This window comes from Anastrepha ludens, chromosome 5 (assembly GCF_028408465.1).
Source record: "Anastrepha ludens isolate Willacy chromosome 5, idAnaLude1.1, whole genome shotgun sequence".
NCBI lineage: Eukaryota > Metazoa > Arthropoda > Insecta > Diptera > Tephritidae > Anastrepha > Anastrepha ludens.
In genome coordinates this window covers 41,117,047-41,139,144 of record NC_071501.1, presented here as the reverse complement: position 1 = coordinate 41,139,144, position 22,098 = coordinate 41,117,047, and the positions used below count along the sequence as shown (strand labels likewise).

Sequence of the window (22,098 nt, the reverse complement as noted above, 5' to 3'; positions counted from 1 at the left end):
CGCTGCCGTTGGTACGAGTTGGTATGCACCTCTACAGTTTACAAAACTAAATGAGACGGCTATTAAGCATAACAGTTTTTATTTGTGTTTATCGGCGTGAAAAGTGAAAAAATATTTCGATTTGTAAAATTCATAAATTATAAAAATAGCTCAATTATAACACTGGAAACTCAATTCACAAACATTTTGGAAATGGCAGAGCAGCAGCGGAGAACTACCAGCGAGCATATTTTGCGAACACAATTGGACGCTTGTGAGTTACTAATTGTTTATTTATTGCGCGAATGTGTATATGTGTGTGTGTAAAAGAAAAAATTAGTTAACAAAACTGCGAATCACCACAGTGAGTTCTTGATTAGTGAAACAATATACTACTGATCTTAAACGCTTAAATTCTTAGTTCTATATGAACTCTGGTCTACCCACCAAATCCATGACGCGGAATTAAAAAATATGGTATTATATGGAATATCTTCTTCATTCTTTTAATATTTCGAGAAAGTATTTTGAGGACCCCCGGATTCAATTTATTTGTTCTAAAAAGTGGAAAGTTTGAAGTTTATAAATCTTTGGCTCCTGGGCGATATTACAACTACTAACAAGTTTTATCGACATTTTCTTTAACATCACAAATGCCTGAACGAAATCGATGAAACCAAAATTGCACGCAATTAGCTGTTACAGTATCGGCACCATAATCGCCCTTCACCATTTCACTTGCCCGGCTTGTATTTTCTGTTTTATCAAAGAAAAACTGTAAACTGTACCGAATTTTCTCTTTGTTGACTTCCACTGTTAACACCCTATAACTCACAACTGAATGCAACAATCAAAACACAGCAAAATAATTTTTTCAGTGTGAAATGTCACCTTGACAAAGAGCATAAAATTGGAATTGTTTGATTACTTTACTACTTTACGAGATATCGATCAGTACCATCTACCGAAAAAATTGCATACCCCCGCTCCACAATCTAATATTATATTTGGTTTAATATAGTGCTTTAGACCTTAGTCCATGTTTTTAAAAAAGGGCTAAGATCCATTCACATCTCTCAAGGGAAGAGTGACAGGACTAAATCATTTGAGCGTGGTGATTCTATTTACCGAGGCCTCAAAGTTGGATTCAATGGTTGGTGGAGGAGTATTTTACCAGGAACTCACATCAAATTCATGTTCAGGCTACCGGACACCTGCAGTGTGTGCTCCAAAGAAGTAACTGAGTGAAAGAAGTAACTCGTGTAACAACTGTCAGGAAAGTGAACTCCGACACCCAAATATCAATTAGGGTATCGGGCTCGAAGGTGGTGCGCTCTAAATTGGTCGAGGAATAGCTGGCTTCCCCTCAGACCATATCCAAATTCTTTAAAATCATGCTCATTTAGGTACTTGATCACAGAGACATTGCGGAAAACTGCTGAGCGGATAAGCTAGCTAGGCAGGAGGTCAAAGAGTTGGTTGTTCGCTTTCCTGCGAAACGAGAAAATTGGAATACTCTTGACTACCTGTGGTCTGCTCCTGGAAAACAGCTTGCGAGGCTACGAAACTTTTATAGCCACGTGTGGGTCGAATGTGCAAGAAATCCATGCTGGCTGTAACGCCGTGCTCCAAATTTTCGAACAAAATGAAGATTAGTTGTCTAGGGCAATTCTATGATATTGGAAACATTGACGCCTGCCTGTCGAAGTTCCTCCAGTTAAACTGTTTGGTATTCCGCAGTCCACTATAAATAACTTCCAAACATTAAAAAGGAGAGTTCAAAAAGTTTTAAATTTCAATTAGATTAGGTGAGATTCGGTTGAAACAGTGGCCCCTAAGGGGCATTTAGGCTGCTAACCCAATATGGTGCCTCTTAAAACCAATATGAACCGTTCAGAAACTTTAAAAGAATTGTCTACCTAAAATAGTAAATCTATAGCTGGACGGTAAATATACGTAGAAGGCGTAAACTCGTATCTTCCTTATTTAGACAGCTTCGGTAGAAGTCATGTGTCTCCCTATTTGGCAGTGCCCGTTATAATGAAAATCAGTGTGCTCAAACTATGCTAATTTTGGTTTAGCAGACAAACAATTGTCGGGCGATTTTGCAGGTGGGCTCGTAACGCCATTTTTCGTTAGCTGTCCTTACAATTTTCTCAAAAATAAGTAGCTAACATGTCTTTAAGGGTATGTGTGCGTCATTTGCTGTGTACTCATCAGTCAGCTTGCTGCCAAGTCTCGCTAGGTCATCAGCCACGCAGTTCACATCAATGTTGCAATGGCCAGAAACTCATGTTACTTCTAAGTAAAATGACTCAGTCAACTTGTTAAAAGATGTGCGGCATTTCATGGCTACCTTAGAGGCTGTCGACTGCTTTGTGAGGGATTTTATCGCCACTATACCTTGGAGCTTTAAACCATTTGTGCATACATGGATGGCCCCGCCCCGACTTACATCGCCCCGTACCCACTCTTCCCTTGAGAATAGGAAAATCGTGAAGGTTGTGATGGTAGTTATAGGTGGGAGCCATAGTTCACTAGTCCAAGATGCTCCGAAATACCAGTTAGAATCGTAGCCGTAGCCCCTGTTTGACTACTTACTTAAGGTGTTCAACCTTATTGCTGCACTGTTAGCGATATATTTTGACTGCAGATCTATTGGAAGAAGGCTTATTGTCCATGACGTGGTTGGTATTGTACCAGCTTTGAAAGAGATACAAATCCTTCAAACTTGTCAGCTCTTTTAATGTTCACACTCATCTCAGGAGCATTCTTCCTCTTCTTCAGTTAGACACACCAATAGAAGCCAAGTCCTTCTCCACCTGATCTTTCCAACGCAGAGGAGGCCTTCCTCTTCCTTTGCTGCCACCAGCTGCTACCGCATCGAATATTTACTTTCAGAGCCGAAGCGTTTGTATCCATTCGGACGACATGACCCAGCCAACGTAGCCGCTGGATCTTTATTCGCTGCGCTATGTCTATGTTGGCGGCCGCCGTAGTCGAATGGGTTGGTGCGTGACTACTATTCGGAATTCAGAGAGAACGTAGGTTCGAATCTCTAGAGAAGATCAAAATAAAAAAAAAAAGTTTTTTTCTAATAGCGGTCGCCCCTCGGCAAGCAATGGCAAACCTCCGAGTGTATTTCTGCCATGAAAAAGCTCCTCATAAAAAGTATCGGCCATTCGGAGTCGGCTTGAAACCGTAGGTACCTCTATTTGTGGAATAACATCAAGACACACCCCACAAATAGGAGGAGGAGCGCGGCCAAACACACAAAATGGGTGTATGCGCCATTATATATATATATTTATATAAATATGTCTATGCCGTTATAAAGCTCATACAGCTCATCGTTCCATCGCTTGCGATATTCGCTGTCGCCAACGTGCAAAGGTCCAAAAATCTTCTCTCAAATACTCCAAGCAACGCCTAATCGGATTTTGTCATCGTCCATGCTTCTGCGCCACACGTTAGGACGGACATGTATGTAGAGTGTTAGTTTTGTTCGTCGAGAGAGGACGTCACCATTTGTCGTTCGGAGTCGGCTTAAAACTGTAGGTCCCTCCATTTGTGAAACCACATCAAGACGCACGCCACAAATAGGAGGAGGAGCTCGGCCAAACACATAACAGAAGTGTACGCGCCAATTATTATTATTTTAATCCAGCACAAGGCCTAGATATTTTGCCCTGTCCGTTACTCTAAGGGCATTCTCGGTTACGGATATTTGTTTAAGAAGGGGTGTATTTTGTTACCTGATAAAAGGATCAGATCCGTTTCCTCCGGACTTACTCCTAGTCAGTGAATATTACACCAAAGGCGAGAACATGATAGGTACATTGATCTCCGCATGGATGATTTTATGGACATCTATTCCGTCGATATTTGTATGGGTAGCCAGCCAATTCCCATAAGAAACTTCTCTCTTCGTTCGTGAGCCCCCATGGCGGAAGGGTTAAGCCACCAGTTAAGCTTCAACTCCATGAAATAGTAAGTTTCTTGAGTAACACTGCATAGCAAGTTACATTAATCCACTCCTGCTGCATGTTGCTGCTGTTATTTAAGTTGTACCGTTTTTCGCGGAAATCAACATACATACATACATCATTGTATTATTCATTAACATACAGTTGTACCACTCAATATTTAATATCATTACAGTAACTGCACAAAATACACGTCTACAAGAGGAGAATAATTTGCTCCGCCAAAAGCTAACACACCTCACAGGCGATCATCGGTCTGTAGCAGCAATTAATGTCGAAGCAAAAATTGCAGCACTCAGACTGGAGGATGAACGCGATCAGATGTATGAGAATCTCGAACGATTGAAAAAGAAGTACAACAAATTGCATGCAGCATATCTGGAGAAAGTGCAACGTTGCAAAGCATTGGAAGATACCTTCAAGCGACAAAAGACGCTGTCTGGCTTAGTGTCGAAATCAGCTATCAATCAACGAGCGCAAGGTAAGTACTCGTAAATACAATAGTTGATTCCAAACGCGTATGTAGTATTTATGTACATATATATACTCGTATACATATATGTGTGTTTGTATGTACATGTGGACAACACATATGGTATGGACGAAAGTGGACTGTAAAAATATATTCCATGCAGAGTTGGCTGCGAAGACTGAGACGGAAAATCTGGAAAAACAGGTGGCGAAATTGCAAACGTTGCTAGATGAATCATATGATATAATTGATGAACTTGAATTTGAACTAGAAAGTGTAAGCACTTTTTTAACTTTTTTCTCATTTGAGTTTCATAAGCTGTCACTTTACATATTTACATATACCATATGTAGATTGACTATCTGGAGCAGGAAAATCAATATATGCGCAAAGAGTTATTCGCTATAAAGTCAAAAAAACAAGCTGCCTCTCAACCGGCTGGGAAGTCGTCCACCAATCCAAGTTCATTACCGTCAGCTGCGTACGATGAGCCACCACCAAGTTATGAGAAAGATGTTGCAGACGGTGCCAGTGCCAATGCCAGTGCCGATATGACAGCAAAAGCGGTGGGCGATGTAAGTAAAATGCTTAGCTTATCGACCGCATCCTCTTCTACTGAGTCCCTGCTTAATGATGATGCTGATAGTGAAACGCTAGAAAGAGCGGCCATGACAAATACAGTAAGTGCAATGTTATTACAGTTTTAACGGTATACTCTTCATTAAATATGAATGCTTTACATTGCAGTTGATCGAGAATGCCGCAGTCGAAAGCAATCAATTGCGTCGAGAACTGTTAAAATGTCGGCTGAATAATACGTTCAGGCCCAAGTGAATAAGAATTCTACCGGCTTTACATTTAAATTATTTTTTATGAATAATGAAAAGTTTTTACTGTACGTATTATGAAATAAATTGTCATACCTAAGCAGTAATTGCATAAGTATTATTGATCTTATAAAAAAGATTGTGACGGGTGACCAGATAGCAATGGCCGTTATTTCAATTGTTTTGTTTTAGCAACTGTCAAATTTACCAATAAAATCCAGTTGTAAAAATATTCAGTAAAGTTGCCTTTTCATGCTTACCGAACGTGCAGAAATTATTAAAAATTTTATCAAAATTCAGGCTCAATTGTAGTTAAAAACTCAAATATGTACGCAAATGCGTTGCAAAATCATCATCTCGGGAGCGCATTTTTAGCTCAATGCGCGCCAATGTCAACAAGCAAAATTTCTTTCGAAATGAGCTATGCAAACCAACTGCTTCACAATATGAATATATCCAAGCTGTGGTTCTAACAAGATGCCATACAAGCGACGCAATACTTGAAGTTGTGAAGGAGAAATTGAACAATAAATTCATCTCACGGCAAGGGTTCTTCAATTGGCCGTCGCAATAATGGCGCTTGACACCTCTCGATAATTTTCTCTGGGATTAAGTCAAGGGTAAGTCAACCTTAATCTGCACTAGGTTAGGTTTCTACTCCGACAGCCAGGCGTCAATTAGGGTTTCGCACGCTTTTTGTATGTGCGTTGAAAATTTGTCGGGGAGTGCCGGACCTCTCTCCCGATTATATCCGAATACGCCGATATTAGACTCATATGGGTCACCACTCACAGTGGCATAGCGGGAAACAGCCGGGCTAATAAGCCGGTTAGGTAGGGCACCCTCGAGACGGTTCCATCGCAGGAGGATTGGGATTCCCTTGATAATCAGTGATCTGCTCTTGGAAAGATGGACCTCGCGTTAACTCAGTGTGCACTGGGTTAGTGTGCTGCTCTCGTCGGGCTAAGATTCAGATATCTAGGGTATCTAGAGTTTTTTTACACCTGCGGATATAGCAGGTTCAAATATTATGAATTTCATTGGCAGATTGAAGTAGTTAACGTAATTAGTCACCGTTTGGTCATCATCCTCCTTCTTCTATCTTTTTCCTTTGTTTTTGTTTTGTTTTTTCCTCTCTGTTTTCCCTCTGCATGGCCCTCGTTTGGATCGAAATTTATCCTTACTTAGTCTACGCTAACAAGCCAATTACTTTGGGGGAGCTTGACGCCAACATTCGAGACACTATTGCTGGAATGGCGTAAACATATTGGACTAAGTCATCAAAAATTGGACTGCAACTTGAAGCACTGTCACGAAAGCTAATGTGGTAATTTGAACGATGTGCTATTCCATACATGATCTCATCACTTATGTATGTATATCTTCATCAATTATATCTCACACCGTTGTTACTTTATTCAAGTTTTCTTCCCAATCGTTCTTATCTGACACAATCTTTTTATTCAAGAAATATTTTAAGAGCTGTAGAGGTATTTCTGTCTAATTAGACAACACAATCAAGATAGCCGTGCTGCTGTCACTGGTTGATAGGACAAATATTTTATTAACACCCGCCTCCATATCCGGCTCTTAAGTTTCCCAGGGTATAGGGGTATGCCTGGAAATGAAGTAGCAGATGTATTGGCTAGATAGACTGCGGCATTATTATTAATAAGACCTAAGCCCTTCCTTGCGCCTTCCATCAATGAGGAGCTTAGAAGCGAAGAGCTAAAGTTTCGAGATATAAGCTAGCCCCAAACTATGGAGCTGCATCAGGCAAAGATCTTACCGGGAAGTATAATAAAACTCGATGCAACTCATAACCCTCTGTAAAGAAAAACTGTCAAAAGTCACTGCATATTGGGATATGGTCCACTAACTCCTAACATTTCTATCACAAGTCCCCGGAAACTCCAAAACACTTTCTTTTCGAAAGTGATGCTATAGCGAGAAGAAGGATTAGATATCTTGGTCGCATACGCTTGCCTTACGTACGCTCAGTCCAACCCAACTCTATCTTAAGTTCACTGAGAGAGCTGAGTTTGGATGAGGGGATGTGATGAGTAGAGGACACAAAAGACCGTGGGGCCGAAGTGAATATCTCATTTTTATTCCTTCATTCAACATCCTGTGGCTGAAATTTATTCGCTAGTATGATTTGCATAAAAAACTCGAGTTTAAGGTTTTGTGTTCAAGAACTAATATCAAGCACTCACATTGGAGTGCTTAAGGAACTCAGTGTTGAATTTGCCACTTGTTTGTTTTCTCTTTTCCTTTACACATAGGGTCTTTAATGCTTCATTTCAATAGTGAATAATTCCTAGACGGTGCCTTTTTTATGCCATATTTGTTTTTTGTCAAGTAGACAGATTTACAATTTTACACGATAAAAAAAGCGTTAAAATTACTGAAATTAATTATGAAAATAGTCGATCTTTAAGAACAACATATCACAAAATTCGTGATTTTTTTTATGAAAAAACATTGTCGGCAATTCAAAGGTTGCTTAAAAAATTTCAAGACACCTGATTTTGTTGAGGATAGAAAAAGGATTGGTGGACCAAAAACTAGCCGTACGAATACGAGAATATTGTAACTGTAGCCCACAGTGTTGCTGAACCATCTTCATTATCGATATCTCGACGTTCACAACAATTAAGCATTCATGAATCGACGGTTCGGCGGAATTTACCTGTAGGCCTCCTCATGGGGGACATTTAAATGATGCCATTTTTTACATAAACTTATACTTGTTAAGAACCGTATTTGGAATAAAATTAATGAAACAACATCTAGGCACATACGAGTGAACTTTCAAAATAGTCAACATTGAGGCCGAAACAGGCAAAGTCGTCAGATTTGTGGCCATATTTACAGCCGGACTGCAAACCTCTTAATTATTGTGTGTGAGACGTAGTTGAAGCAAAGGTTAGCGCAAAGTCTCACAATGGACAAAGAAGCTCGTAAGCACTTCAGGTACCGGCTGGAGAAAGTTATTGCAGCTGATGAATATTGCGTTTTTAAATTTTCTTTTATTTTACAACGGTTTGTTGTCTGTTTGGCAAAAGGTAAGTATTCATTCGATAGAACTCGTTCTAACAAAACTATGTTAATTGTATTTTTCAGTTATTTAATTTTTTATTAGTTTTGAGGCTTAGAAATTGAATACCTAGAAGGCAAAAATCAAGATTTTCGACACCTGACTTCTTCGCTTTTCATCGAGGTAAAAAAGCTAACGAAGGAGCCCGGGATATTTGCGACGTATATGGAGAAGGTGTCATAGGCGAGTCTACAGCCCGGAAATGGTTTTCAAAGATCAAAAATGGCTTTCTGAATTCGATGAAGAATGTCTCAAATCCCTTTTGAAGGAGAACGGTCGCCAAACCAGTCGTGAATTGGTGAAAAAAATGAACTGCGATCATAAAACGATGAAGGTGATTCATTCAATGGGATTTACCGAAAAATTGTCATCCTGAGTGTTTCACGAGCTCAACAAAAAAACAAAGAGAATAGCCTTCAAATTGCTTCTCAGCATCTCGCCCGCCATCGAGCAACATGCGGTCATAAACAGCGATTTTTATACCGATCAATACTAAGCACAGAAAGCCGAGAGTCAAGTCGGATCTTCATCTTGGTAGGACTGGGAGGGCATGGTGCACTGGGAAACGCAAGGAGGAAGGGAAAAGATCGGATCGACAACGCCAGGCCCCATCCTGCACAAGTCGTCAAAGCCGCACTGCGAGAGCTCGAATGGGAGGTCCTTCTGTATCCGCCGTATTCTCCGGACCTTGCACTGACCGATTACCATCTTTTCCATTCTCTGTCAATCCATATGACATAACAAGATAGCAAAGAGGTTCTTAAAATAGCTCAACAACTTCTTTAACACCATACCAGGCGATTTTTGGCGGAACGGAATCAAAAAAATTGGTCGAGAGGTGGAAAGAGAGATATAATTATTGTTTTTTGTTTAAATAAAAGTCTGCGTAAAAACGCTGCGAACTTATTCTCCAACCTGATATATGTATATGGCTCAGATAGGTAATAAGGACTATTATTTCGGTGTTAAGAAACTTTTACGATAACCAATTCGTCAAAAAAGAAAGGATTTGTGGGAAAACAACTTTTGGATTTTGCACCACGATAACGCACCGTCACACAGTGCCATCATTATCCGTGAATTTTTGACTAAGAACGAAATGAATACCACCAACAGCCATCAAATTTGATTTGATTTTGATTTGGCTTCCTGCGATTTTTTCTATTTGATCGACTCGAAGAACCACTACAGGGAATGCGTTTTAAGAGCTGAAAGGAAGTAATGGAAAAATCGAAGGCTCTGATGGATATACCAAATATATTCCGGGGAGTTTTTTATCAATTTGGTACATAGAACAGTTATTTATACAAGATATGTTGGCAAAGATCCCGCACTGGTGCAAGGTTAAGACAACTAAAATGAATTTCAGCGAAGCAGATTTATTTCATATGAAATGGTTCCCTTTGACTTTATACACCGTTTGTCACGGTCACATTAGACAAAATAACTCAAATTAGGGTCATTTGTGTCTCTGGTTATTTGTGCCTCTGAAAAAACGAAATTAAAAATATATAATTTTGTATTTTTTTTCTCGTAGACACCTACTCTATAAGCAATGATTAATGGATATGTATATGTGTTCATATGTATGTATATGTTTGTATGTGTCCCCATATTTATGAATATGTGCTATTTCTAAACCTCCATGCTACCATAAAGTGTAACTTTTTCTTCTTCTTGCTTCAAACGCATTGGTGACCCAATTCCGAACGAGTTATCAACCACGAGAACGAGATACTCCACTTAAATATTGCACGACTATGGTTAACACGCGAAATAAAATAATTTGAATGATTAAATTTTGCAAAGCAGTTCAAATAATTGCGAGTAGAAATTAATAAACGCACAGAAAAAGCCAATAAAGTTAAAGAAAAATGAAGTGATAACACGAAACTGCTGCCATGAGCTACTGTCAATGCCTGCGCACCCAGGGGCAGGAGTGGGAATTGCATGCGGTGTTACCTCCATATGTATTTATGTACCTAAGTATACGCACGTGTTGGCTAACAAGAGTCGCTTGGTTTATTTTTGTGTCATTTACACTGCTGTGCTGTGTGGGCTGCAAGTTAGTCTACTCCACTAAGATAAAGAGTGAGTGCTGGATGTCTACGAGCTTCTGAACTCTCCCGCGGACAACATAAATACCACATTATTCCAAGTACTCGGGCCTGCCCACATAAATATATTTGTTTTGCAGTCTTAATTGCTTCATCTGGTCTCGGCGACGAATTTGACAGTTGATTTGAATTTCGTACAAAAATTTGTCTAAGCCAAATTAACAAATATCTTTAAGTAAATTACCAAATGCATATACTTAATAAGTAAACTAGGCTAATGATATGTAAATATCCCATAATAACTTATCTATGTATACATATAAATGCAAAGTATTGTAGGTATTTGGTTAATGGGTAAGTGCAAGGAGGCACAAAATTAATCAGCCAGTTTTGATTTTGAATAACTTTTTTTTACTAAATAAAAAAGCAAATGCTTTTATGTGGCGAAAATCCTCACTTGAAATTTACGGGAATGCAATAGCTGCAGTTAGCAAAACTTTCTGAAGATTAAGAGTTTAAGGGCAGTCAGAGGCCCGAAAAAATTATGATTTTCAATATATTATTTTTCCTAGTCAATTGCTTTATTTTACAAAAATAAAAACATAGCATTAATACATACATTCGACTTCACTTTAGCAAAATTAGAAAAAAAAATTAATAATTGTAAAAGTTATCGCTGTTTGTGTGGTTTCTCCAGAAGTCCCTTGCGGTGATCATCGCAAGTCTTGGAGACTCATCTAAAATCAATCGGACAAGAAAAATTAGTTTTATTAATAGATATTCTTGATCCTCATCAAAGCTTTTTTTTCAAAACTATCAATATGGCGGCCTCAGGAAATATTTTTCAGATTCTCGGGAAAAAACCGACAATTAATTGTTAAAAAAAAATCGAAATTTTTGAAAAAAAAATCCTTCGATCAAGCACGAGTTTTTTATGTTTTTCACAAGCAGTGCAAATTTTATTGAAATCTAAGAAGCGGTTTTCAAGTTACAGTGATCACCAGTTCAAGAAACATAGTTTTAGAAAAACGCATTTAAAATTTTGCTATCGACTCCGGAGCGCCCGACCGCCCTTTGTTAATTGTTGAATAACTCGAAAAGTATTTGTCGGATTCACTTCAAATTTTCACACAATATTTTTAAGATGTTATGCTTTGAGAAAATTTTGAAAAAAAAAACATCCAATTTTTTTTAATATTTTGACTACCCCTAACTCATTAAATAAGCCTTCTGAAGGCAGTTCTGAGAATTTGGCTGCCTTATAACACTCATTTTTTCTGTTGATATATTCTTCTTTTTGACTGGCACAGCAACTGAAAAAGTGGTTTTGATAACGATCAAGCAAACGCGCCAGCCTCTCTTTCTCATGCCAACCGGCGACAATTAGAAACCCAAATGAAGCCAAGATCTTATGCAATTTGCTTCGAATACTTTCGGGACTTGACCATAGAATATTAGCTTCTTTATGTATACCTATATCCCTATAAAACTCATTGTTCTATTGTCTGTGATATTCGCCGAAGGTATCGCTATAAATCTTCCGTGTAATCTTTATTTTGAATATTCATAGGCAGCCTCATCGAATGTTATCTTCGTCCAAACTTCTATGCCATGCAATATGGCGGGTATGATGGCATGTATGAGTAAAGTGTGATTTTTATTTGCTGAGAGAGAGCTTGAATACTCAATTGCCTACTTAGTCTAAAATCTTAGTCGGAGAGGTTCGCTGGCCACCCTATACTATTTCAACCATATAATTTTCATCAGTGACGTAGAACCAGGATTCGAGTGCGCTGAGATTTTCGCAATCCGCAATTTCATCTGCTTAATCCTCTTTCGTGCAGTAACGAGGACCGCTTCCGTTTTCTGCGCTACCACCTTAAGTCCCGCATTTCATAACCAATGTTGTACTCTTGCTGCTGCGTCATTGCTTTTCTCCTACATATTATCTAACCGCTTATCCCTCACTATTAGCGCCTACCAATGTTGCTTTGTCTGGCAATTGTATCCCTAGCAATCCATCGTTCATAGCATTCCACAGTGTAGGTCCTCGGACAGATCCTTGTGGAACGCCACCGGAAATTTTGGATGTTTTTACCCATCGTCTGCATCATACTGCAGGACTCTGTCGCTAAAGTACCCAGGTACCTGAAGTTTTGTAAGGGACTGCAGTACGTTAGGTCATCTTGCCGAGTTGAACGCATTTTTGACGTCTAGTGTGATGACTTATGGCTTCGCGTGCAATGTGTACATACTGTGTACATGTATATGTACATATGTATGGAAATTTTAGAAAGCTGAAATATTTTTTCATCGGCTGTATGTAGCCTCTAGCGGTTGTTGAAGGAATAAAATCCTTCCTCAAATATAATCGTGGATCATTTATGATATCGAAGTAACTCTCAATTTCTTCAAATTGGTGCATATTTATGCTTTTTTCAATCAAGAAATTGAAGTTTCCGCCAATTTGCCAGATTTAATAGCAGCTTAAGTGATATTTTGTCACTGTACTTTTAAAGCTCTCTCTCTCTCTCTCTCTCTCTAAGCAAAAAACTCGGCTTTAACTCGGCTTTGACTAGAACAAAGTACAGTTTTAAATAACGTATGCTCCAATTTATTCTGATGATAAATAAATAAACATATAGAAGTATTATTGCCACGCAAAGTTCTGCACAATGACAATAAACTTTTAGTACCTCAATGCTTTGGTATCACTTGACTTTTCTTATTCTGTATAACTGTGTGGTATGTAGGTGTGTCGGTATGCACTTGTATACCTAACGGATGTGCTTTCCAAAATATTAATATCAATAATTTGTAGGCACATATTTATTTGTGCATTCAAATATGAAAAGACGTTCGTTAGTAAAATCAACATTTGTTTATTGCCCACCTTGAATTTCTTTGCTAAAAAAAGATATATTATATATTATTTAAAATTTTTTTAAATACCAAAAAAATAAACGTTTACTTTTGATTAAGTGCGGCTTTTAATATGTAACTTACGCATATGTAAATCTTTTTGATTATTAAGTTAAATTACAAGGTCAACTGCAACAATGTTGGCGGGCGCAGCGCTCAGGATTAACAACTCGCTGTCAAAACCGGCTAGCGCTAAGCCTTAATGGATTTGATCCCTAATCATTCAATAGCTATGCATGTATGTATGTATGTCTACAAGCATGCATGTATGTATATGCTTGTGTGCGTATGCGTGTAACTATGTACGTGCAATGATTGAGAATACTTGTCAAGTGGCTTTAATTGGTTGATCTCCATTTGTAAACTTTGATGTATTTGTTCGGCGGCATCCGCGACAGCTGCCAAGGCTTGATCTGCTTTTGAAATGTTTCAAAGTAAATTACTAATTAATAAATATAAAATAAAAATAAAAAAAAGAACTTCGTCACTTCTATCATACATACGTTTTGGGGCGTTGTTGGGTTGCTCTGCGTTCGCGGCACGGCATCGGTGCCAGATGCTATCAATCTTGTTCGGCAATAGTCGCACCGCAGCGCAATACCCGCACTCTGCGCGCATGCAATTTGTAATGCATATGTATGTATATGTAAGTATGGCGCAGATATGTTGCTACTTGACGACGCATTTGCATAATGCGTGTGCGCAAGCGCACCACTCTAAGCTCCCAGCGGCATATTTGTGCAAACGTCTCAGCCTTCTTGACATTATTCGGTGTGCGTCGCTGCAGAATCTTACTAAGTCAATCATTTAATTTGTTTTGGTGTTTGCAGTGATAATTTTGGTTGCAACACATAATGCCGCGCAAGTAATTAAGGTACTCAATCGAAAATTGATTTCTCAACAGCTTAACTGGATGTGTCGAAACAGTCATTCAATAAAAACACGCACACACAAAAATTGGTTTAGAGGAAGCTGTTGCGAAATGTGAGATACGCAGGCATAAACAGCTGAAGCTAAGCTTATTGGCATCCGCGCAGATGATGTATAAATATACGCCCAGGATGCCAACACACAATTAATCTTTGCTCGCATTCTACAGCGTTGACTTCACGGACTACCCTTTGTGCCAAGTTTGTGCCATATTTAGACAATTGAGACAATGTTTTCCAAGGTAAGTTAGAAATGTCATCCGCTAATTGCTGTTCAAATGCTGATCTTCCATCCTTTAGTTGCTTATTCTCGCCATAGCTGTACTGAATGTGCATGCCTTAGTTGAACTTAGGGATCTGCATGAAGAGCACGGCCCTGTCGCCTATGAGTTCCAGTATGCCGTACATGACCCGCACACAGGCGACATTAAATCGCAGAGGGAAGCGCGTAAAGACGATCGTGTTGAAGGCGTTTATGAACTGATCGATTCCGATGGTCATCGTCGCGTGGTGCATTACAAAGCGGATGATCATAACGGCTTCGAGGCAGTTGTGTCTCGTGAACCCACCAATATTAAAATTCCCATTCCTGAGGTGCATCATAAATTAATTGCCACCAAAATCTTGACCCCAACATTGCTGCATCATTAGAACGTAGGAGAGAGACAAAAAATCCACCATAGAAGTACCCGATATGACAGATAGTCATATGGGAAAGTGTAGGAATCTCGGTCAGTCATGGAAAATCGTGTAACTCGTTGCATTTACAGCTATTTACTCACATATGCACATATTTTCTTAAGCCATTCATTTGTTAGAAGTTAAGTTGCATCTGTACAGTTAGTTTTTAATATACTTTTAAAATGTGAATGAATTCCATTTGTGCCATTCAACTGTAATGATATAAATATTTCGCCTATCACCGGTAAATATTCATAAAAGTACAGACATATAAATATATATAAAGTATAAATATTTACTTGTAAACAGAAAATAACAGCAGAAAGTTTTGCCTCTAGGGATAGAATATATGGAGATATTTACTTATGCATACAGGAGGACCGGGCAAGTCGTGTGAAGTACCTAAGAGCATTATTATTTACACAGGTAATATCTGATTAATTGCATAGCTAAAACGACATTCTAGTTTATAAAATAATTTACTGAATTAATTGAATTAAGAAGCAGGAAGCACTCAAAATCGTGAATTCAAAACTTTATCAAGTAAGCATTCGAGGGCTTTAATCTAAAACGAAAGCAAGTCGTAACCTTGAACTAACATTAAAAAGGTGGGCGTACAAGCAAACAAAATTGTTTTTAAAATAATGTGGAAAATCGTCTTTTCCGGTAACCCCATAAAGACATATATGTAATTTCAACTTGGCACAAATTGACACAATAATGACCACCAACGCAAACCATGGATCTCTGACACCACTTGGGGCATCATTCAGCGCAGAAACGAATTTAAAGGCAACTTATCAGCGATGGCTCCCTTCGGCCAGCCTACAGAGAGTTGGCGAAGCAAGTAAAGAAATCGGCCAGAAACGATAGGAGAAAGTTCGTTGAAGATCTTGCTAGCGAGGCCGAAGCGGCAGCAGGAGTAAACAACATGAGACAGCTGTAACGCATACTTGGCCGCCTAACCAACCAGCGGAGTAACAGCAACCAGCCGATCCAAGATCTGAATGGTGCTTTGCTGGTATACCAAGTTTTGCAGTGGGCAGCACAACAACCAGCGATAAAATAACAACATCCTGCGCCAGCCTAATGGAGATTAAGAATGCAATGAAGAAGCTGGAGCTCAACAAAGCTGGGGTCGAAGATGAACTAATGATTGCCGACCCGCAAATATCATCGGAAATTCTTCATCCCCACATCACCGCCGTCTGAACCAATGAAATGCTGCCTCCGTCCTGGACAAAAGGCATCATAGTGAAGCTGCTCAAGAAAGGTGACCTGCGTGACTGTGGCAACTGGCGAGGAATAACCCTACTTAACACCATCCACACAATTGTAGCCGCGATCATACACAGCAGGCTCAAAGAAATTGAACGCCTATTAAGAGACGAGCATGCTGGTTTCCGCCCTCACCGAAGCTGTGTTGACCAAGCCAACACACTTCGGATTATAGTAGAACAATCAGTTGAGTGGAGCTCCCCGCTCTACATGCTGTTCGTAGACTTTATCACTCGAGACGCAATATGGCTGGCACTGAGTAGAAAGGGAGTTCCCGCCAAGATAATCCACCTCATCAAAGCCCTCTACGAGAACTCCGAACTGGTAGTGCTTCACAAAGACGATATCAGCGATCCATTCACTACCAACGCATGCGTAAAACAAGGTTCTCGCCTGTCGCTCCTTCTCTTCGCCATCGTCCTTGATGCCGTCATGGGACAACTGGCCCTTCATAAAAAAGGCATCGTATGGAGTTTCACTAGACATCTTGAGGACCTGGACTTCACCGATGACATCTGTCTTCTCTCTCACAAACTCTCCGACATGCAAGCGAAGGCGAACAAACTAGTCGCGCTGACACGCACTGTCGGACTCAAGACTAAGACTCTGCGAGTTTACCACAATAAAGCAAGACAGATATTGGTTGACGGATTCCCGGTAGAATTTGTCGAAAACTTCACTACTTCGGCTCCACTATCACGGCAGACGACGGAACAGATGAAGATGTCAACTGCAGGTTAAATAAAGCGCGGGCGGTGTTCGGGCGAATGCATATAGTACGGGCGAGTTCGCAAATCTCCAGGCGCTCTAATTTGCGAATATTCAGCTCATGTGTGAAGTCCGTATTGTTGTAGGGAAGTGAAACATGACAGGTCTCTAACACCATCACTAATAGGCCAGAATCTTTCGTCAACAAATGCCTCCGCATCATCTGTAGAATATTCTGGCCGAACGCCATCAGCAGCGACGCGTTATGGAAATTAACGAGAGAGGAACCCATCCTATGGCAAATCAAACGCAGAAAGTAGTGATGGATAGGTCATACATTGAGAAAACCAGCAGACAGCATCGCGAGAATGGCACTGGACTGGAACCCACAAGGGAGCAGAGGTCGCGTTCGACCAAAAAATATTAGGAGAAGATCGATGCTGTACGAACTAGCAGATGCCGACATCTCATGGGATGGGGTTTAAAAAAGAATGTAATAAAAGAAATGGAGAACATTTATGGAGATAATATATTAGCACGGACAAAAAGAAGCAAAAAAGGCTTAATAGACATAAGATCGCACATTCGCAATATCGCATGTTCCAAGCTGAGAATATGTATAAATGCAAATGCAAGAGTCTACTGGTATATATACGAGGGTTGTTTGAAAACTGTTCGCAAAAAAAAACTACCTTATCGTCGGCGGCCACCGTAGCCGAATGGTTAGTGCATGATTACCATTCGGAATACGTAGGATCGCATCTCCGCGAAACACAAAAACGAAGACAAAGTTTTTTCTAACAGCGGTCGCCCCTCGACAGCAATAGCAAACCTCCGAGTGTATTTCTGCCATAAAAAAGCGCCTCATAAAAAACCGTTGCCGTTCGGAGTCGGCTTAAAACTGTAGATCCATCCATTTGTTGAACAACGTCAAGACGCACACCACAAATAGGAGGAGGAGATCGGCCCAACGCCCAAAAAAGGTGTAAGCGCCAATTATATATATAATTATATATATATATACATACTTATATATAGGGTAACCATTTTTATTTTTCGGCAAAGTATTCTTTTAAGCTTATACCCTTCGTCCAACGCTGTTCTAGCTTTTCATCCCTTTCTTACCTTTCCATGTCCTCATTTGAATAAAATATTTTTCCCGCCAGCCATTTCTTCAAATTGGAAAACAAATTGTAGTCCGAACGACCCGAGGGGGCCAAGTCTAGAGCGTAGGGGGGATGTGAAACAAGTTGAAACCCTATTTTCTTTAATTTAGCGAACACAACTGCTGAGACGAGAGCTGGTGCGTTGTCGTGATGGAAAATGGAAATAACTCGACTTCGTCGATTCAAACAAATACCAAACTCAAAAAAATAGACCCATCTTTCTAAAGTCAAGCCTTGTATGTCAAGCAAAGCTGCACTTAAAGCATTAATTGTCTAGATACTTTAAAGCTGATCCTGGAATGCAGGTCGTGACTAATGGCTCAGAAAGAATGGGATTCATACGACATTGAATGGAAAACCAGGACAGAGACATGCAAAACAATTGATCCTTCCTTCTACAAGAGCATCAAGTAGCTTCCTAAACCCGGATGGAGAGAACTTACAAACTCCTGCTGGACGTTGTAGTATTCACTATCATTTCAGTAAAGTAGAACTAGTAGAAAGAAGCGTCTTTCGTTATTACGAGCTGGGCGATGAAACACCAGACCACATCCGCTGTAAATCCCCACTTGCAGGACGAAGATTCGCTCGCTTTAATTCCATTACGGATATAGAACAAAAAGCCTTAGAAAGTGCTCTAATTCATTAGAAACATCCAATTAGAGACTCGCGGTCAAGCGTAACAGACCATATAAGACGTCGCAATGCCCAATAAAAACTAATCAACCAAGTCATGGTTTAACTATGCTTATAAACATAACGAATTTGTGTTACTGCGTGTACCAGACCACAAAGGAGTACCTGCAAGTGAACTAGGTGAACATTTGGCACAATTGAGATCTACCTTCACTTTTCTTGGCCCGCTGCCATTTACAGCACTTCGTTCAAGTCAGCATGTCCAAACACATAGTGCATGCAATCTTGCAATGTCTAGCTAGGAATCTGCTCGAATTGTTGTGTTTTATAGTTCAAATACTTGAATGTATGCGCCATATATAAGTATTCCAATACAATTTTTTCTGTCTGCATGCAAGAATATAAGACAGCGGAATAACTTATATGTGTATGTCCTGCCTTGGAGACTGGGTTTGAGGCGTTTGAAACGAATTCCTGAATTTTCCAACAATCCATAGTCCGATTGTTTGCAATTAGGGTAGGTTTGAAAGGCAACTTTAATGGCATCAGCGAAGTGATTATTGTAAAGATCGCCTAGATTGTTTCATTTTCGTTTAGACTTCAAATTGAAGATCATGCGTTAATCTAATAGAAAATCCCCTTGACAGATGATCTTCGACACTAAATAATTAATGCAATAAGCGGATAGTTAAAATACTGAAAAACTGAAGATTTCGTGATAATGAAACTCTCATTTTAACTATCACTAAAACTTTAGCGCAAAATGCGCAACCCTTGTATTGAATACCGACAAAATTTGTGAAATCTTAGAGACAGCGATGAAAATGGTAGGACTAACCACTGCCTGGTAAGAGTTTAAACTTCAAAACATCATTTATCTCGTTAAGGGTAAACGGAAAAAGGAAAACGCAAGTCTTGCTCAACGCAAATCCTGTTATTGCTGATCACAGGTCGGATCCTAAATGAAGCTAAAGGCTGATTGGTGGACGGGATCCACATAGTACCGATATACATTCTGCTTGTCACCATCCATCTTGAACTGACATGAGTTTTAGAGAAAAGGATCGGCTAAGGAAACAATCTCAAAGATAGTGATGCTAAGGAAATTTCCTTAATCTAGGGCAAACTCTATGTAACGAATCTTTAATTCTATGTCTGATTTATACAAATTGGCTGTGCATATTTAAAGAGTTTCATATTCCGCCACTCAAACTGAAAAATGTAGAAGGAACTTTTAATCAAAGCTTCATTTGTATTGTGCATTTTGACTGTACACGCCCATCAATTTGGATGAAATGAAAGAAAATTACAAGTACTGAACTAAGAAAAGACTTATTATATTTTACAAATATTTATATTACAATTATTTTACAATACAATCTAGAATATTGAGCATTGTAAGGAAATTCCTCAACATCAATCCTACATTTCATAAGGCACATAATTTTCCGACATTGGTATGTCATAGTAATAGCCGTAAGCCATCGAGTTCGTGTAATCTTCGTTTGGGTTGTAATATGTCGCATGATTATTCAAAGATGGCGCGTTTTTTTGGTCGTTATTTGAATTAGGAGGTAGAGGTTTTGCGGATTCGTGCTGATGTGAATGACTTGAGGAGCCCTTATTAATGTAGTTCGCATACTGCGGGCCCGAGGATGACAATGGCATTGATGAAGACGCACTGCGCCCTGGTGTTAAGATAGGTACTTTGGAACGATATGAATTGTCTTCATTTCTTGGTTTTGTAGTTGGCGCTGAGTCAGAGTAGCTAGATGCTGGAGGAGGAGATGGATAAAATGGAGCAGATCCGTACGCTGCATGTACATTTTTGGCTGATGAAGACGCACTGCGCCCTGGTGTTAAGAGAGGTACTTTGGAACGATATGAATTGTCTTCATTTCTTGGTTTTGTAGTTGGCGCTGAGTCAGAGTAGCTAGATGCTGGAGGAGGTGATGGATAAAATGGAGCAGATCCGTACGTTGCATGTACATTTGGTTGATACAAGGTGTTGCTGCCCTCCTTCTCGTTTTCCATTTGCAATAGACGAGTCAAGTCATCCACTGAATAGCTTGAGTCTAGTAGCGCTTCTGAATGGCTGTTAACGAGTTTGAAGTCTTCATAAGTAAAAGGCGTATGTCCTGTTTGCGAATACGGTCTAGGTTGGTTTTCTATTGATGGCTGAACTTTGTAGGCCAATTTAGGGTATCTATACGAATTTTCTAGGACATTAGGCAACTCTATTGGGTGAGCTCCTGCTGAGTCCGTGGACTTCGTAGATGGTGGTTCATAAGTATCGGGCACAAATATATGTTGATGTACGTGCTCCGTATTGAGATGTCCGTTTGGAACGCGACGCGAAGTTTTTGTAATTTGTGTTATATGATTTTGAGTTGTACCATTTACTGTTACTTTGCGGCAAAACTGCTTGCAGCCCACTTTGCATTCACAATAACAGCTTTGGTAGGAGCTAGAAGTAGTGGATTGAGCACTAGGAACGGTAGTTCTGCTGTATGTCACTGGTGCTTGGGTTGGTGTTCTTCTAGTATATGGACGCTCTGTTGTATATGGCATCGGCGTTGTGGGAGCATAAGTTGGCAATTTCGGACTTTCTGTGGCCGTTGTAGTCGTGGATCTTCGTCTAGAAATTTGATCACACGGCACTTCTTCCCAGACTTCCTCCTCACAATGAGGGCAAAAGTGGCGTCGACAATTAGATGACATAGCGACTGGCATCATTATTGCACAGATCAGCAATAAAAAATTTAACTCTTCGTACTGGAATTGGAAGAGAAAGCAAAGAATGAAATAAATAAAGTAAAAGAATCCATGATTTCATATGAAATCAACCGCAAATTGGGCCACGATATGTGGGTTACTGCGGTGACAGCAACGTCGGCAAAGCCGTTATGTTAAATAATCGGCACTACCACATTTGTCCATTTGGCAAGTATGCGCTGATGGAGACGTATGAATATTGTGGTGTCGACCTAGTCAGTGTCAATTTACCTTTAACAGCATTTTCTGCTTCTTCTTGCTACCGGCGTTTCACTTGCTATATTGTACGAGTAATCGTCAGTGATTTTCAATTTGTACTTAAAAACTTTTTTTTGTTGCGTTAGGCTTTATAAGCGAGACTTCATTAGTGCAATTGAACGTGCATGAGTAGAATTATTTTTATTTACATTTCGCGACGTTCTAGTACGCGCATTTGGAAGATCACTAATACATTTCGAAGGTTATACCAAACTAATATTTTGATTGGTGGCACGTTGATTGAATAAAAGCCGTATATACTGTCGAATTATTTTTGAATTATTATTTATAAATATAAGAAAGTATTTTCCTCGAAACTAAAGG

General features: G+C 39.6%; 3 protein-coding genes across 3 annotated transcripts; 2 read left to right on the top strand and 1 right to left on the bottom strand.

Moving 5' to 3' along the window:
- LOC128864456 (uncharacterized) lies at positions 1 to 5,496 on the top strand. Its single transcript, XM_054104120.1, has 5 exons — positions 1 to 253; positions 4,141 to 4,446; positions 4,601 to 4,713; positions 4,791 to 5,117; positions 5,185 to 5,496. Exons 1-5 carry the CDS (start codon positions 193 to 195, stop codon positions 5,269 to 5,271), a joined length of 894 nt encoding a protein of 297 aa, XP_053960095.1. The 5' UTR covers positions 1 to 192; the 3' UTR covers positions 5,272 to 5,496.
- An 8,688-nt stretch (positions 5,497 to 14,184) lies between these two features.
- LOC128864912 (cuticle protein 8) lies at positions 14,185 to 15,324 on the top strand. The gene is made up of 2 exons (XM_054104678.1): positions 14,185 to 14,514; positions 14,573 to 15,324. Exons 1-2 carry the CDS (start codon positions 14,503 to 14,505, stop codon positions 14,921 to 14,923), a joined length of 363 nt encoding a protein of 120 aa, XP_053960653.1. The 5' UTR covers positions 14,185 to 14,502; the 3' UTR covers positions 14,924 to 15,324.
- A 4,723-nt stretch (positions 15,325 to 20,047) lies between these two features.
- Positions 20,048 to 22,098, bottom strand: LOC128863220 (putative uncharacterized protein DDB_G0291608). Its single transcript, XM_054102265.1, has 2 exons — positions 21,748 to 22,098; positions 20,048 to 21,516 (listed from the first exon to the last, which is right to left on the bottom strand). Exons 1-2 carry the CDS (start codon positions 21,757 to 21,759, stop codon positions 20,164 to 20,166), a joined length of 1,365 nt encoding a protein of 454 aa, XP_053958240.1. The 5' UTR covers positions 21,760 to 22,098; the 3' UTR covers positions 20,048 to 20,163.

What these genes read in the sequence shown, in the direction of transcription:
- LOC128864456 (XM_054104120.1), top strand. Translation starts at nt 193, where the DNA reads ATGGCAGAGCAGCAGCGGAGAACTACCAGCGAGCATATTTTGCGAACA. An exon ending in TATCAATCAACGAGCGCAAG is followed by an intron (nt 4,447 to 4,600) that starts GTAAGTACTCGT and finishes TATTCCATGCAG; the next exon opens with AGTTGGCTGCGAAGACTGAG. An exon ending in TTGAATTTGAACTAGAAAGT is followed by an intron (nt 4,714 to 4,790) that starts GTAAGCACTTTT and finishes TACCATATGTAG; the next exon opens with ATTGACTATCTGGAGCAGGA.